The 16,397-nt window shown below is 46.3% G+C and overlaps 1 protein-coding gene across 2 annotated transcripts in view; it reads left to right on the top strand.

Annotated features, from left to right (window-relative positions):
* RIMS4 (regulating synaptic membrane exocytosis 4) overlaps positions 1-16,397 on the top strand; it is a 399,908-nt gene that overhangs the window by 217,953 nt on the left and 165,558 nt on the right. The window contains exon 3 of one of the 2 annotated variants that reach the window (XM_069727571.1): positions 2,465-2,557. The exons of the other annotated variant lie outside the window; for it this stretch is intronic. Within the exon in view, the coding sequence (XP_069583672.1) occupies positions 2,465-2,557 (93 nt within the window). The remainder of the gene's footprint in view (positions 1-2,464; positions 2,558-16,397) is intronic. 2 annotated transcript variants of the gene reach the window in all.

Below are 16,397 nucleotides of genomic sequence, written 5' to 3'. Positions count from 1 at the left end.
GAGTGGAGAAGGAGAGAGTGGAGAGCAGGGCTGACAGAGGGGCTGAGAGCAAGAGGGGGAGTACAGTGCGGGAGTGGAGAAGGAGAGAGCGGAGAGCATGGCTGACAGAGGGGCTGAGAGCAGGAGGGGGAGTACAGTGCGGGAGTGGAGCAGGAGAGAGCAGGGCTGACAGAGGGGCTGCAGCAGAACAAGGAGAGGAAGGGGACACACAGGCAGCTATGGATGGGGGCTGGGGCAGAGGGACCAGAAAAGTGAGAAGAGCAAGAGAATGACAGGAAGGGAACACAGTGTGAGGATGCTGATGGTGCGTCTGTGGGGGAGGGGGCAGAGGAATAGTGCAGGAGAGGGCAAATATGATGAGATACAATGGAGAGAGAGAGCAGGCCTGAGGGGTTGCGGGAGAGCAAAGAGATGAAGGGGACACAGAGGGGGCTCCGAGCTGAGAGAGCAAGGCAAGGAAGAGAAGAGAACTAAGGCTGCCACCGTCAGATATTTAAATCTGACGGGGCACGCTCCCGTGTTGCCATACTCACTGCCCTCCTCCTGCACATGTGCATGCAGGAAGCGAGTGCCAGAGCGGCGATATCACATCACCACTCTGTCACTCACAGCCCAGCTCGCACCCATGCACCCCCGGTGGCAGGGTGCTTTAAAGTGTTAGACGCCTGCATTCATATCATTTTCACCAAAAAAGAGCATGAACCGCAACTCCAAAAATCATACATTGATCTAAAGCCGCTAGGCAAAAATGTATATATATATCTGAACATGAGATTTTTAGTTTAACATTCTCATCAGACTGTATGAAGCCCACTGCCACTTCATGAGGAACCTCTTAGTGGGTCCCTATTGCCCAAATGGAGCGGAGCCATGATTTTATCAGTCTTGGCATCTGGACACCTGCAGGCCGCGGCTGCTGCAAGGACAAAGGGTCATTTTGATCCTTTGTTCTAGCAGTCTGTGACTATCCCCTGACATGGTAATTAATCATGTCAGCATATGGCCACAGACAACAGATGGACAATTGTCCATCTTCTTTGATATGCCCCAACAGATCTTGTGCTGGGCATGTCTACAAGGATGGAGGCATGTGGGAGCATTATTATATACAGGTAGGGGCAATATAATATGTGGAATAAGGGGGAATCTATAGATATTTATGTGTGGGGGGACATAGGAACACCAGAGGGGCATATATGGGGGCACACACCAAGTGGAAGATATTGCATACACATATATATGCACATGCATACATGGTAGCATTCAATATGTGTATATATATATATATATATATATATATATATATATATATATATATATATATATATATATATACTATACATATATATATACAATATATATACACATACATATTTTAAGGAAGTTACCTTTACAAAAGTGTTTATTATTTTTCACATCACTTTACTATCTATATGAAAAATTACAAATCTCGCAATTTTTCCACTGGCCACTTTGCCTAATATTAGGCTCCTTATTCCTATTGGACACATGGCTACTAGCAGCAATACACTGACTGGGACCCTACTGAATTATATTAAAGTATTTGATGTGCATGATCTAATAAGGGCAAAGGTCATTGTTCAGGGAGAGGATGAGGTGTTACTTTCCCTATTGTGAATAGTGAATTCTGTTCATCTGATTTCTGTAGAGATGCTTCCTGTCATTGTAATCCTGAATTCTGTACACACAGGAAGTTTAAAAGGATTGTCCAGGTGTGACAGGAAAGTCTGCAGTCACCAGGAGCTGGCAGTCATGTGACCATAAGCATGCTCCCAGTCACATTTCAGCTAGATGTGCATACAAGTGAACAAGTGAACAAGTGAAGGCTGTGTACGTCTAGTAGGAATGTAGTCAGACATATGCATATCACATGACCATGACCGCGCAGTCTTACCGCTGGCACTGAAGAATCCTACAACTACATAGAGTGCCTGCAGACTTTCATGCTAAACCTTAACAGTCCTTTTAAATATGGTATTAGGCCTTGTGGCCATTGAGAAAATTGTAAGATATTTGATTTTTTTTTCTTATTTTATAAATAAAAATTAATACAGGATTTAACATAAAAAACAGTTTTAAACAATAGTTCATTCTCTGATGACATTCTCTTTAAGGCCTTCTTCTCTAGCACAACAGGTGGATTTGTTCCTTAAGCATATTAATATAGGATTGGTAATATATTTTCTGATGGGAAACCCACGGTGAAAGCCGTTTGTAGGACATTACATGCCTGGGTTCTAATGTTCATGTGATCAGGTGGCTCTCCCAATGTCTGGCATGCACCAGGTGCTACTCTACTCTGTCCTTCTAGCAATATCTTTTACTGGTGGTTAAGGCACAAGTCGTATGAAACAGAAAACAAAACAGGTTGGCAGGCGGGAGAGGAGTGCCAGACATTGGGAAACTCTCCTAGCTCCTGTCAACCTCGTCTTTTTTCATACAGGCAGCGTACTGACCACCAACAACTCTGTCCCAGTGGGAGCGAGCAGGGAGCACCAGGCTTGAGTCAGTCTTTGGGGGACACAATGGACCCCAGGTAGGTAACCCATTGTCAAGTCATGCTTTGTAAAACTGTAACCCTGTGCGGAATTGTGCCTAACATGACATGATCCTGGCATGCTGAAACATTTACTCAGTTTTTTTTTTAGTGAAGTGAAACTGATTAGAGTCTTGAAACCTTAAGTGGGATGACCACCATGTATTATTTTCCACTATCTGATCAATGTATAAATCCCGAGTTCTGATTATGCCTAGGATGTCAAACTAGTGGAATTAGCTGTGAAAATAAATGTGCATTCAATATCAGACATCTTCCCTGACGAAGCCTAGTTCGCCAGGCGATACGCGTGGGGCATCGCTTCACCAGGTTGTATTCCTATGGGGGGTTTCTTCCGTTTATATTCGTGAGACCCAGTAGTATTATTATGTACAGGTGACCCTTAAGCCTGCTAGCTGGCTTGTTGGTTCTATACCCTATTGGACAACTACCTTTGACTTTTTTCTTTTTTCCACATATGGCTGTTCTATGTGCTTAAATGGGCTATCTATGATGTTGTCCAATTAGGGACTTTTGCACACTGCCTCATGAGCCACTAGGTTGTATTTGGGTTACAATATTATACTAAGTTATGGTCTCTATTACCTGTGTGTATTAGATGGTGTTTGTATTTTTTTTAATCATGTTTTAATTGTTTGTGGTGTTTTTGAAGTGTTAATAAAATCAGCCTGTTATATTTTTATAACTGTTTCTTATTATTGGATGGTGTGCAATTCTCTTTGCAGTTATGCTTTTCTTTTTTTTTTTTTGCTAAAATTGGTCTTTATTACTGACATTGCACCCTCGGCATATTTCTAATACTATATAGCAGTGCGCCCAATTTCCTGGTTTTTGGCAATATCAGACATATTGCAAGATTCCAAATTGCCCCTGGGTGACAGCCCTAATGTGCATTTCATGGAATACAGCATTACTTTCCAGAAACAAATGACATAACAAGAAATAACTAAGCACCATAGTCTGGGGCGAGACGAGAATGTGCAAGGATCTAGGACTGATGGGGATTTTTTTTTTTTAGATTTTAGGAGAAGTGCTATTTTATTCTTAGTGACTCATTACTTGCAGTGAGCACATACTGTTTCCACAACCACCATGACCATTTTGTAGTAGGTAGGGTTGAGCGAAACGGGTCGTTCATTTTCAAAAGTCGCCGACTTTTGGCAAAGTCGGGTTTCATGAAACCCGATCCGACCCCTAAGCGGGGTCGGCCATGCGGTACGCGACTTTCGCGCCAAAGTCACGTTTCAATGACGCGAAAAGCGCCATTTCTCAGCCAATGAAGGTAAACGCAGAGTGTGGGCAGCGTGATGACATAGGTCCTGGTCCCCACCATCTTAGAGAAGGGCATTGCAGTGATTGGCTTGCTGTCTGCGGCGTCACAGGGGCTATAAAGGGGCGTTCCCGCCGACCGCCATGTTACTGCTGCTGATCTGAGCTTAGGAAGAGGTTGCTGCCGCTTCGTCAGAAGCAGGGATAGCGTTAGGCAGGGTCCATTAACCACCAAACCGCTTGTGCTGTAGCGATTTGCACTGTCCAACACCACCTTCGGTGTGCAGGGATAGTGGAAGCTACATTTTTTTTTTTTTTCTCAGCGCTGTAGCTCATTGGGCTGCCCTAGAAGGCTCCCTGATAGCTGCATTGCTGTGTGTACGCCGCTGTGCAAACCAACTGCTTTTTTCAAAGCACAAATCCTCTTGTTCCTTCCTTTCTGCACAGCTATCTTGTTTGTTTGTCCACACTTTTTATTTAATTTGTGCATCAGTCCACTCCTTATTGCTGCCTGCCATACCTGGCTGAGATTACTGCAGGGAGATAGTAATTGAAGGACAGTTCCTTTTTTTTTTTTTTTTTTTTTGTGGGAGATTAAGATTGGCATTTCTGCTAGAGTGCCATCCCTGTCTGTGCCATCTCTCACTCAGTGGGCCATAGAAAGCCTATTTATTTTTTTGCTTGATTTGGGTTCTAAAATCTACCTGAAAAAATCACTACATCAATCAGTGGGAGAAAAATATTGGCCTTTGGGCTTGTGTGCCAGTCCTAAGCGTGCCATCTCTCTCTCTCTGCTAGAGTGCCATCCCTGTCTGTGCCATCTCTCACTCAGTGGGCCATAGAAAGCCTATTTTTTTTTTTGCTTTATTTGGGTTCTAAATTCTACCTGAAAAAATCAATAAATCAATCAGTGGGAGATTAATATTGGCCTTTGGGCTTGTGTGCCAGTCCTAAGCGTGCCATCTCTCTCTCTCAAATAGTGGGCCATAGAAAGCCTATTATTTTTTTTATTGGGTTTATAAATTTTCCCTGAAAAAAAAAAAAAAAAAGTGGGAGATTAATATTGGCCTCTGGGCTTGTGTGCCAGTCCTGAGCGTGCCATCTCTCTCACAAATAGTGGGCCATAGAAAGCCTTTTTTTTTTTTTTTTTTGGGTTTTATAAATTCTCCCTGAAAAAAAAAGGGAGATTAATATTGGCCTTTGGGCTTGTGTGCCAGTCCTAAGCGTGCCATCTCTCTCTCTCAGATAGTGGGCCATAGAAAGCCTATTTATTATTTTTTTTATTGGGTTTATAAATTTTCCCTGAAAAAAAAAAAAAAAAGTGGGAGATTAATATTGGCCTTTGGGCTTGTGTGCCAGTCCTAAGCATGCCATCTCTCTCTCTCAGATAGTGGGCCATAGAAAGCCTATTAATTATTTTTTTTATTGGGTTTATAAATTTTCCCTGAAAAAAAAAAAAAAAGGGAGATTAATATTGGCCTTTGGGCTTGTGTGCCAGTCCTAAGCGTGCCATCTCTCTCTCTCAGATAGTGAGCCATAGAAAGCCTATTTATTTTTTTGGTTGATTTGGGTTCTAAATTCTACCTGAAAAAATCAATAAATCAATCAGTGGGAGATAAATATTGGCCTCTGGGCTTGTGTGCCACTCCTGACTCCTGTGTGCGTCATCTCTCACTCAGTGGGCCATAGAAAGCCTATTTTTTGTTTTATTTGTTTTCTAAATTCTCCCTGAAAAAATCATTTTATTTTATTTGGTTTCTAAATTCTTTCTGAAATAATCATTTTATTCTATTATTTTTTTTTCTAAAGTCTCCCTGAAAAAAAAAAAAAAAAATCAGTGGGAGATTAATATTGCCCTTTCTGCTTGTGTGCCAGTCTTGACTCCTGGGTGTGCCATCTCTCTCTCTCTCTCTCCAATTGTGGGCCATAGAAAGCCTATTATTTTTTTTGCTTGATTTGGGTTCCAAAATCTACCTGAAAAAATCACTACATCAATCATTGGGAGAAAAATATTGGCCTCTGGGCTTGTGTGCCACTCCTGACTCCTGTGTGCGTCATCTCTCACTCAGTGGGCCATAGAAAGCCTATTTTTTGTTTTATTTGTTTTCTAAAGTCTCCCTGAAAAAAAAAAAAAAACAGTGGGAGATTAATATTTACATTTGTGCTTCAGTGACAGTCCTGCGTGTGTGGCATCTCTCTCATTTGGTGCCACCAAAAACAGAGTGTGTAACATTGTGCCTGATTTTCGTTGTGGTCTCACCCACCTGTAAAGGGGTAGCTAAATCATACTGAAGTTATAGCTCACCGTGTAAGTTGTGTGACAGCAACAAATACCGTTAGTTTGGTAACGTTTTTAAAACAATGAGGAAGTCTGGTGGAAGAGGTCGTGGCCGGGGGCGTTCATTGTCAGCTGGTAATGAGGGTAGTGGTAGTGGTGGAGCATCAGGTGGTCGTGGGAAAAAAAATATTGCACCTAAGTCTGGAGCTGTGGAGCCAGGTTCGTCGTCTGGCTACACAAGGCCTCGAACGCTCCCTTTTCTGGGAGTAGGAAAACCGCTTTTAAAGCCGGAGCAGCAAGAGCAAGTTTTGGCTTATCTTGCTGACTCAGCCTCTAGCTCTTTTGCCTCCTCTCGTGAAACTGGTAAATGTAAAAGCAGCGCGTCGTTAGTGGAAGTTCACGGTCAGGGACAAGTCGCTTCCTTGTCCTCTTCAGCAAAAACAACAACAGAGAAGAATGCAGCAGGCGACACAACGGGTTACTCCATGGAGCTCTTTACACATACCGTCCCTGGCTTAGAAAGTGAAGCAGTTAACAGTCCATGCCCATTACAAGTTGAATCTGACATGGAGTGCACTGATGCACAGCTACAGCCAGACTACTATGCTGGTCCTTTGACTCAGACCACAACATTGCCCTCGCAGGGTAATGATCAAGAATCAGACCCTGATGAGACTATGTTGCCCCATCACGAACGCTATACCACCAACCGACACGGTGACACAGACGAAGTTGCACACGAGCTACAAGAAGAGGTAATAGATGACCCAGTTCTTGACCCCGATTGGCAGCCATTGGGGGAACAGGGTGCAGGCGGCAGCAGTTCTGAAGCGGAGGAGGAGGAGCCGCAGCAGGCATCAACATCGCAACAGGTTCCATCTGCCGGGCCCGTATCTTGCCCAAAACGCGTGGCAAAGCCAAAACCTGTTGGAGGGCAGCGTGGCCATCCGGTTAAAGCTTAGTCTGCAATGACTGAAAAGGTATCCGATGCTAGAAAGAGTGCAGTCTGGCATTTTTTTAAACGACATCCAATTGATTAGCGCAAAGTCATCTGTCAAAAATGTTCAACTACCTTAAGCAGAGGGCAGAATCTGAAAAGTCTCAATACAAGTTGCATGCATAGACATTTAACCACCATGCATTTGCAAGCTTGGACTAACTACCAAACGTCCCTTAAGGTTGTAGCACCCTCGGCCAATGAAGCTAGTCATCAACCCAACATCCCTTCCGGCAGTGTAGGGCCACCATTTTCCGCACCACCTGCAGTATCTGTGCAGGTTTCTTTGCCAGGCCAAAGCAGTCAGGGTCAGGGAATCACCAGTTTCGTAGTAGGAAACACTGCATCTAGGGCACCGGCGGCAACAATACCATCTCCCACCGTCTCTCAGTCTGCCATGTCCACCGGCACCCCCGCTAGTTCCACGATCTCCAGCTCTCCAGTCCAGCTCACCCTACATGAGACTATGGTTAGAAAAAGGAAGTACTTAGCCTCGCATCCGCGTACACAGGGTTTGAACGCCCACATAGCTAGACTAATCTCGTTAGAGATGATGCCCTACCGGTTAGTTGAAAGCGAAGCTTTCAAAACCCTGATGGACTACGCTGTACCACGCTACGAGCTACCCAGTCGACACTTTTTTTCCAGAAAAGCCATCCCAGCCCTCCACCAGCATGTTAAAGAGCGCATCGTCCATGCACTCAGGCAATCTGTGAGCACAAAGGTGCACCTGACAACAGATGCATGGACCAGTAGGCATGGCCAGGGACGTTACGTGTCCATCACGGCACACTGGGTGAATGTTGTGGATGCAGGGTCCACAGGGGACAGCAATTTTGGGACAGTTCTGCCTAGCCCACGGTCTAGGAAACAGTTGGCTGTAGCCGTTCGCACCCCCTCCTCCTCCTCCTCGTCCTCCTGCAGAAGCGAGAGCTCGTCCACAGACCGCAGTCGCACAACCACTCCATCCGCAGCTGCCACTGTTGCACACCAGGTCTCCCATTATGGGGCAGCTACTGGCAAACGTCAGCAGGCTGTATTGGCTATGAAGTGTTTGGGCGACAACAGACACACCGCGGAAGTTCTGTCCGAGTTCTTGCAGAAAGAAACGGTCGTGGCTGGGCACTGTAGATCTTGAGGCAGGCAAGGTAGTGAGTGATAACGGAAGGAATTTCATGGCTGTCATCTCCCTTTCCCAACTGAAACACATTCCTTGCCTGGCTCACACCTTAAACCTGGTGGTGCAGTGCTTCCTGAAAAGTTATCCGGGGTTATCCGACCTGCTCCTCAAAGTGCGTGGACTTTGCTCGCATATCCGCCGTTCGCCCGTACACTCCAGCCGTATGCAGACCTATCAGCGTTCTTTGAACCTTCCCCAGCATCGCCTAATCATAGACGTTGCAACAAGGTGGAACTCGACACTGCACATGCTTCAGAGACTGTGCGAACAGAGGCGGGCTGTTATGTTTTTGTGGGAGGATACACATACACGGGCAGGCAGTAGGATGGCAGACATGGAGTTGTCAGGTGTGCAGTGGTCGAAGATTCAAGACATGTGTCAAGTCCTTCAGTGTTTTGAGGAATGCACACGGCTGGTTAGTGCAGACAACGCCATAATAAGCATGAGCATCCCCCTAATGCGTCTGCTGATGCAAAGTTTGACGCACATAAAGGATCAGGCGTCTGCAGCTGAGGAAGAGGAAAGCCTTGATGACAGTCAGCCATTGTCTGGCCAGGGCAGTGTACAGGACGAGGTAGCGGGCGAAGAGGAGGAGGAGGAGGACGAGGAGGATGATGGGGATGATTATATTTTTAATGAGGAAGCTTTTCCGGGGCCACTGGAAATTGTTGGCGCGGCAAGGCCGGGTTCTGGTTTTTTGAGGGACACAAGTGACGTGGATTTGCCTGAAACTGCCCCTCAACCCAGCACAACCGCAGATTTGAGAACTGGAACTTTGGCCCACATGGCGGATTATGCCTTACGTATCCTCAAAAGGGACACACGCATTACTAAAATGATGAACGATGACGATTACTGGTTGGCCTGCCTCCTTGATCCTCGCTATAAAGGCAAATTGCAAAATATAATGCCACATGAGAACTTGGAACTAATATTAGCAACCAAACAATCAACTCTTGTTGACCGTTTGCTTCTGGCATTCCCTGCACACAGCGCCCGTGATCGTTCTCACACGAGCTGCAGGGGCCAGCAGACCAGAGGTGTTAGAGGGGCAGAAATCAGAAGTGGCGTTGGCCAGAGGGGTTTTCTGACCAGGTTGTGGAGTGATTTTGCTATGACCGCAGACAGGACAGGTACTGCAGCATCAATTCAAAGTGACAGGAGACAACATTTGTCCAGTATGGTTACAAACTATTTTTCATCCCTTATCGACGTTCTCCCTCAACCGTCATTCCCATTTGATTACTGGGCATCCAAATTAGACACCTGGCCAGAATTGGCAGAATATGCATTGCAGGAGCTTGCTTGCTCGGCAGCTAGTGTCCTATCAGAAAGAGTATTCAGTGCTGCAGGTTCAATACTAACAGAAAAAAGGACTCGTCTGGCTACCCAAAATGTTGATGATCTAACCTTCATTAAAATGAACCACAACTGGATTTCGAAATCTTTTGCCCCACCTTGTCCGGCTGACACCTAGCTTTCCTATGAAAAGGTCTTGCCTGTGGACTATTATGAATGACTTTTCCAATATCGTAATTTGCTGCACCTGATTGTCCAGCATACGACATGTTTACACCTCCCTAAATGGCCAAACTCCCCACACGGGGCCGTGGTATCGCCACTTGGCGCCAGCACCCGTGAGAGTGCTGTTTTTTTTCTGAAGAGGTGGGTGTGCCCGCTTTTGGTCGACGGCACTGCCACTGGGTCCCTCCTAGTACAATAAAGTGTCTCTGGCGGTGGTGGTGCGCACCCAACGTCAGACACACCGTTGTAATATGAGGGGCCCTGGGCCTGTACCGCCGGCCACAAGACAGTTCCCCCCCCAGCTCAAACAGTGCTCTACCACTTGCAAAATTATCTCTCACAGCTCCACCAATGTTTAGTCTATGCGCTGACATCCTTCAATGCCTGGCACTGACAATACCATTGTATTGACATTTTTGTTATGTTAGGCCTTCGAAGCCTGTCTGCGGTCCCTCCTTCCACTAGGCCTCCACTGACCATTGTACTGCTGCCCGTGTACCCCTGGAACCAATTTTAAATTGCCAACAGCCCAATTTTGTTATGTTAGGCCTTCGAAGCCTGTCTGCAGTCCCTTCTTTCTACTACTACTACACTGACCAGACCACTGCTGCCCGTGTACCCCTGGAACCAATGTAAAAGTGCCTACAGCCTGTCCAATTTGTTATGTTAGGCCTTCAAAGCCTGTCTGCGGTCCCTTCTTTCTACTACAACTACACTGACCAGACCACTGCCGCCCGTGTACCCCTGTAACCTATTTTAAAGTGCATACAGCCAATTTTTATTCTCTATTTTACAATTATAAAGCCCAGATGGACTACGCTGTACCACGGTAAGAGCTACCCAGTCGTCACTTCTTTTGCGAGAAAAGCCATCCCAGCACTACAGCATCATGTAAAAATCTGCATTGTCCATGCTCTCTGGCTATCTAATAGTAGAAAGGTGCACCTGACAACAGATGCATGGACCAGTAGGCATGTCCACGAAAGGTTAGATGTCCATTACGGCGCACAGGGTTAATGTTGGGGATGCATGGTCCACAGGGGACAGCCTACAAAGTCTTTCTGCAGTCCCAAATATAAATTGTCCTCCGCTTACCACACCAATGCTGCCTGTGTACCCCTGGAACATTTCATGAACTCCATTGACCAAAATTTGGGGTTTACAGCCTACTACCAGTGTCTGCGGCTCCAAGGTGTTCCCCGGGTTGCCTTTTCTGAGCTTTGATCTTCAGGCTCTTCTTAAGTAGTTGTTGAAAACAACACTGGATTCGGCCTACAAGTTGGGTCTGGGGTGTAGAGATGGTGTGTTCCACTCCAAGGTGTTCCCCAGGTTTCCTCGCCATTGCTGCGATCTTAATGCTCTCGTTTAGTAGTTGTTGGAAACTACAGTGCATTAGGCCTACAAATTGGGTATGGGGTGTAGAGAGATGGTGTGTTCCACTCCAAGGTGTTCCCCAGGTTTCCTCGCCATTGCTGCGATCTTAATGCTCTCGTTTAGTAGTTGTTGGAAACTACAGTGCATTAGGCCTACAAATTGGGTATGGGGTGTAGAGAGATGGTGTGTTCCACTCCAAGGTGTTCCCCAGGTTTCCTCTCCATTGCTTCGAACTTCCTGCTCTCGTGTAGTAGTTGTTGGAAACTACAGTGCATTAGGCCTACAAATTGGGTATGGGGTGTAGAGAGACGGTGTGTTACACTCCAAGGTGTTCCCCAGGTTTCCTCTCCATTGCTTCGATCTTCCTGCTCTCGTTTAGTAGTTGTTGGAAACTACAGTACATTAGGCCTACAAATTGGGTATGGGGTGTAGAGAGATGGTGTGTTCCACTCCAAGGTGTTCACCAGGTTTCCTCGCCATTGCTGCGATCTTAATGCTCTCGTTTAGTAGTTGTTGGAAACTACACTGCATTAGGCCTACAAATTGGGTATGGGGTGTAGAGAGACGGTGTGTTACACTCCAAGGTGTTCCCCAGGTTTCCTCTCCATTGCTTCGATCTTCCTGCTCTCGTTTAGTAGTTGTTGGAAACTACAGTGCATTAGGCCTACAAATTGGGTATGGGGTGTAGAGAGATGGTGTGTTCCACTCCAAGGTGTTCCCCAGGTTTCCTCGCCATTGCTTCGATCTTCCTGCTCTCGTTTAGTAGTTGTTGGAAACTACAGTGCATTAGGCCTACAAATTGGGTATGGGGTGTAGAGAGACGGTGTGTTACACTCCAAGGTGTTCCCCAGGTTTCCTCTCCATTGCTTCGATCTTCCTGCTCTCGTTTAGTAGTTGTTGGAAACTACAGTGCATTAGGCCTACAAATTGGGTATGGGGTGTAGAGAGATGGTGTGTTCCACTCCAAGGTGTTCCCCAGGTTTCCTCGCCATTGCTGCGATCTTAATGCTCTCGTTTAGTAGTTGTTGGAAACTACGCTGCATTAGGCCTACAAATTGGGTATGGGGTGTAAAGAGATGATGTGTTACACTCCAAGGTGTTCCCCAGGTTTCATCCACATTGCTTCGGTCTTCCGACTCTCGTTTAGTAGTTGTTGGAAACTACAGTGCATTAGGCCTACAAATTGGGTATGGGGTGTAGAGAGACGGTGTGTTACACTCCAAGGTGTTCCCCAGGTTTCCTCTCCATTGCTTCGATCTTCCTGCTCTCGTTTAGTAGTTGTTGGAAACTACAGTGCATTAGGCCTACAAATTGGGTATGGGGTGTAGAGAGATGGTGTGTTCCACTCCAAGGTGTTCCCCAGGTTTCCTCGCCATTGCTTCGATCTTCCTGCTCTCGTTTAGTAGTTGTTGGAAACTACAGTGCATTAGGCCTACAAATTGGGTATGGGGTGTAGAGAGACGGTGTGTTACACTCCAAGGTGTTCCCCAGGTTTCCTCTCCATTGCTTCGATCTTCCTGCTCTCGTTTAGTAGTTGTTGGAAACTACAGTGCATTAGGCCTACAAATTGGGTATGGGGTGTGGAGAGATGGTGTGTTCCACTCCAAGGTGTTCCCCAGGTTTCCTCGCCATTGCTGCGATCTTAATGCTCTCGTTTAGTAGTTGTTGGAAACTACACTGCATTAAGCCTACAAGTTGGGTATGGGGTGTAGAGAGACGGTGTGTTACACTCCAAGGTGTTCCCCAGGTTTCCTCTCCATTGCTTCGATCTTCCTGCTCTCGTTTAGTAGTTGTTGGAAACTACAGTGCATTAGGCCTACAAATTGGGTATGGGGTGTAGAGAGATGGTGTGTTCCACTCCAAGGTGTTCCCCAGGTTTCCTCGCCATTGCTGCGATCTTAATGCTCTCGTTTAGTAGTTGTTGGAAACTACGCTGCATTAGGCCTACAAATTGGGTATAGGGTGTAGAGAGATGGTGTGTTACACTCCAAGGTGTTCCCCAGGTTTCATCCACATTGCTTCGGTCTTCCGACTCTCGTTTAGTAGTTGTTGGAAACTACAGTGCATTAGGCCTACAAATTGGGTATGGGGTGTAGAGAGATGGTGTGTTCCACTCCAAGGTGTTCCCCAGGTTTCCTCGCCATTGCTGCGATCTTAATGCTCTCGTTTAGTAGTTGTTGGAAACTACAGTGCATTAGGCCTGCAAATTGGGTATGGGGTGTAGAGAGATGGTGTGTTCCACTCCAAGGTGTTCACCAGGTTTCCTCGCCATTGCTGCGATCTTAATGCTCTCGTTTAGTAGTTGTTGGAAACTACACTGCATTAGGCCTGCAAATTGGGTATGGGGTGTAGAGAGATGGTGTGTTCCACTCCAAGGTGTTCCCCAGGTTTCCTCGCCATTGCTGCGATCTTAATGCTCTCGTTTAGTAGTTGTTGGAAACTACACTGCATTAGGCCTACAAATTGGGTATGGGGTGTAGAGAGACGGTGTGTTACACTCCAAGGTGTTCCACAGGTTTCCTCTCCATTGCTTCGATCTTCCTGCTCTCGTTTAGTAGTTGTTGGAAACTACAGTGCATTAGGCCTCCAAATTGGGTATAGGGTGTAGAGAGATGGTGTGTTCCACTCCAAGGTGTTCACCAGGTTTCATCCACATTGCTTCGGTCTTCCGACTCTCGTTTAGTAGTTGTTGGAAACTACACTGCATTAGGCCTACAAATTGGGTATGGGGTGTAGAGAGACGGTGTGTTACACTCCAAGGTGTTCCACAGGTTTCCTCGCCATTGCTTCGATCTTAATGCTCTCATTTAGTAGTTGTTGGAAACTACGCTGCATTAGGCCTACAAATTGGGTATGGGGTGTAGAGAGATGGTGTGTTACACTCCAAGGTGTTCCCCAGGTTTCATTCACATTGCTTCGGTCTTCCGACTCTCATTTAGTAGTTGTTGGAAACTACAGTGCATTAGGCCTACAAATTGGGTATGGGGTGTAGAGAGACGGTGTGTTACACTCCAAGGTGTTCCCCAGGTTTCCTCGCCATTGCTTCGATCTTAATGCTCTCGTTTAGTAGTTGTTGGAAGCTACGCTGCATTAGGCCTACAAATTGGGTATGGGGTGTAGATAGATGGTGTGTTCCACTCCAAGGTGTTCCCCAGGTTTCCTCGCCATTGCTGCGATCCTAATGCTCTCGTTTAGTAGTTGTTGGAAACTACAGTGCATTAGGTCTACAAATTGGGTATGGGGTGTAGAGAGACGGTGTGTTACACTCCAAGGTGTTCCCCAGGTTTCCTCTCCATTGCTTCGATCTTCCTGCTCTCGTTTAGTAGTTGTTGGAAACTACAGTGCATTAGGCCTACAAATTGGGTATGGGGTGTAGAGACGGTGTGTTCCACTCCAAGGTGTTCCCCAGGTTTCATCCACATTGCTTCGGTCTTCCGACTCTCGTTTAGTAGTTGTTGGAAACTACAGTGCATTAGGCCTACAAATTGGGTATGGGGTGTAGAGAGATGGTGTGTTCCACTCCAAGGTGTTCCCCAGGTTTCCTCGCCATTGCTGCGATCTTAATGTTCTCGTTTAGTAGTTGTTGGAAACTACACTGCATTAGGCCTACAAATTGGGTATGGGGTGTAGAGAGACGGTTTGTTACACTCCAAGGTGTTCCCCAGGTTTCCTCTCCATTGCTTCGATCTTCCTGCTCTCGTTTAGTAGTTGTTGGAAACTACAGTGCATTAGGCCTACAAATTGGGTATGGGGTGTAGAGAGATGGTGTGTTCCACTCCAAGGTGTTCCCCAGGTTTCCTCGCCATTGCTGCAATCTTAATGCTCTCGTTTAGTAGTTGTTGGAAACTACAGTGCATTAGACCTACAAATTGGGTATGGGGTGTAGAGAGATGGTGTGTTCCACTCCAAGGTGTTCCCCAGGTTTCCTCGCCATTGCTTCGATCTTCCTGCTCTCGTTTAGTAGTTGTTGGAAACTACACTGCATTAGGCCTACAAATTGGGTATGGGGTGTAGAGAGACGGTGTGTTACACTCCAAGGTGTTCCCCAGGTTTCCTCTCCATTGCTTCGATCTTCCTGCTCTCGTTTAGTAGTTGTTGGAAACTACAGTGCATTAGGCCTACAAATTGGGTATGGGGTGTAGAGAGATGGTGTGTTCCACTCCAAGGTGTTCCCCAGGTTTCCTCGCCATTGCTGCGATCTTAATGTTCTCGTTTAGTAGTTGTTGGAAACTACACTGCATTAGGCCTACAAATTGGGTATGGGGTGTAGAGAGACGGTTTGTTACACTCCAAGGTGTTCCCCAGGTTTCCTCTCCATTGCTTCGATCTTCCTGCTCTCGTTTAGTAGTTGTTGGAAACTACAGTGCATTAGGCCTACAAATTGGGTATGGGGTGTAGAGAGATGGTGTGTTCCACTCCAAGGTGTTCCCCAGGTTTCCTCGCCATTGCTGCAATCTTAATGCTCTCGTTTAGTAGTTGTTGGAAACTACAGTGCATTAGGCCTACAAATTGGGTATGGGGTGTAGAGAGATGGTGTGTTCCACTCCAAGGTGTTCCCCAGGTTTCCTCGCCATTGCTTCGATCTTCCTGCTCTCGTTTAGTAGTTGTTGGAAACTACACTGCATTAGGCCTACAAATTGGGTATGGGGTGTAGAGAGACGGTGTGTTACACTCCAAGGTGTTCCCCAGGTTTCCTCTCCATTGCTTCGATCTTCCTGCTCTCGTTTAGTAGTTGTTGGAAACTACAGTGCATTAGGCCTACAAATTGGGTATGGGGTGTAGAGAGATGGTGTGTTCCACTCCAAGGTGTTCCCCAGGTTTCCTCGCCATTGCTGCGATCTTAATGTTCTCGTTTAGTAGTTGTTGGAAACTACACTGCATTAGGCCTACAAATTGGGTATGGGGTGTAGAGAGACGGTTTGTTACACTCCAAGGTGTTCCCCAGGTTTCCTCTCCATTGCTTCGATCTTCCTGCTCTCGTTTAGTAGTTGTTGGAAACTACAGTGCATTAGGCCTACAAATTGGGTATGGGGTGTAGAGAGATGGTGTGTTCCACTCCAAGGTGTTCCCCAGGTTTCCTCGCCATTGCTGCGATCTTAATGCTCTCGTTTAGTAGTTGTTGGAAACTACAGTGCATTAGGCCTACAAATTGGGTATGGGGTGTAGAGAGATGGTGTGTTCCACTCCAAGGTGTTCC

The sequence above is a fragment of the Ranitomeya imitator genome, chromosome 5 (assembly GCF_032444005.1).
Source record: "Ranitomeya imitator isolate aRanImi1 chromosome 5, aRanImi1.pri, whole genome shotgun sequence".
Lineage (NCBI taxonomy): Eukaryota > Metazoa > Chordata > Amphibia > Anura > Dendrobatidae > Ranitomeya > Ranitomeya imitator.
Note: the sequence above shows the minus strand (reverse complement) of the source record. Positions and strands in the feature narration are given on the sequence as shown.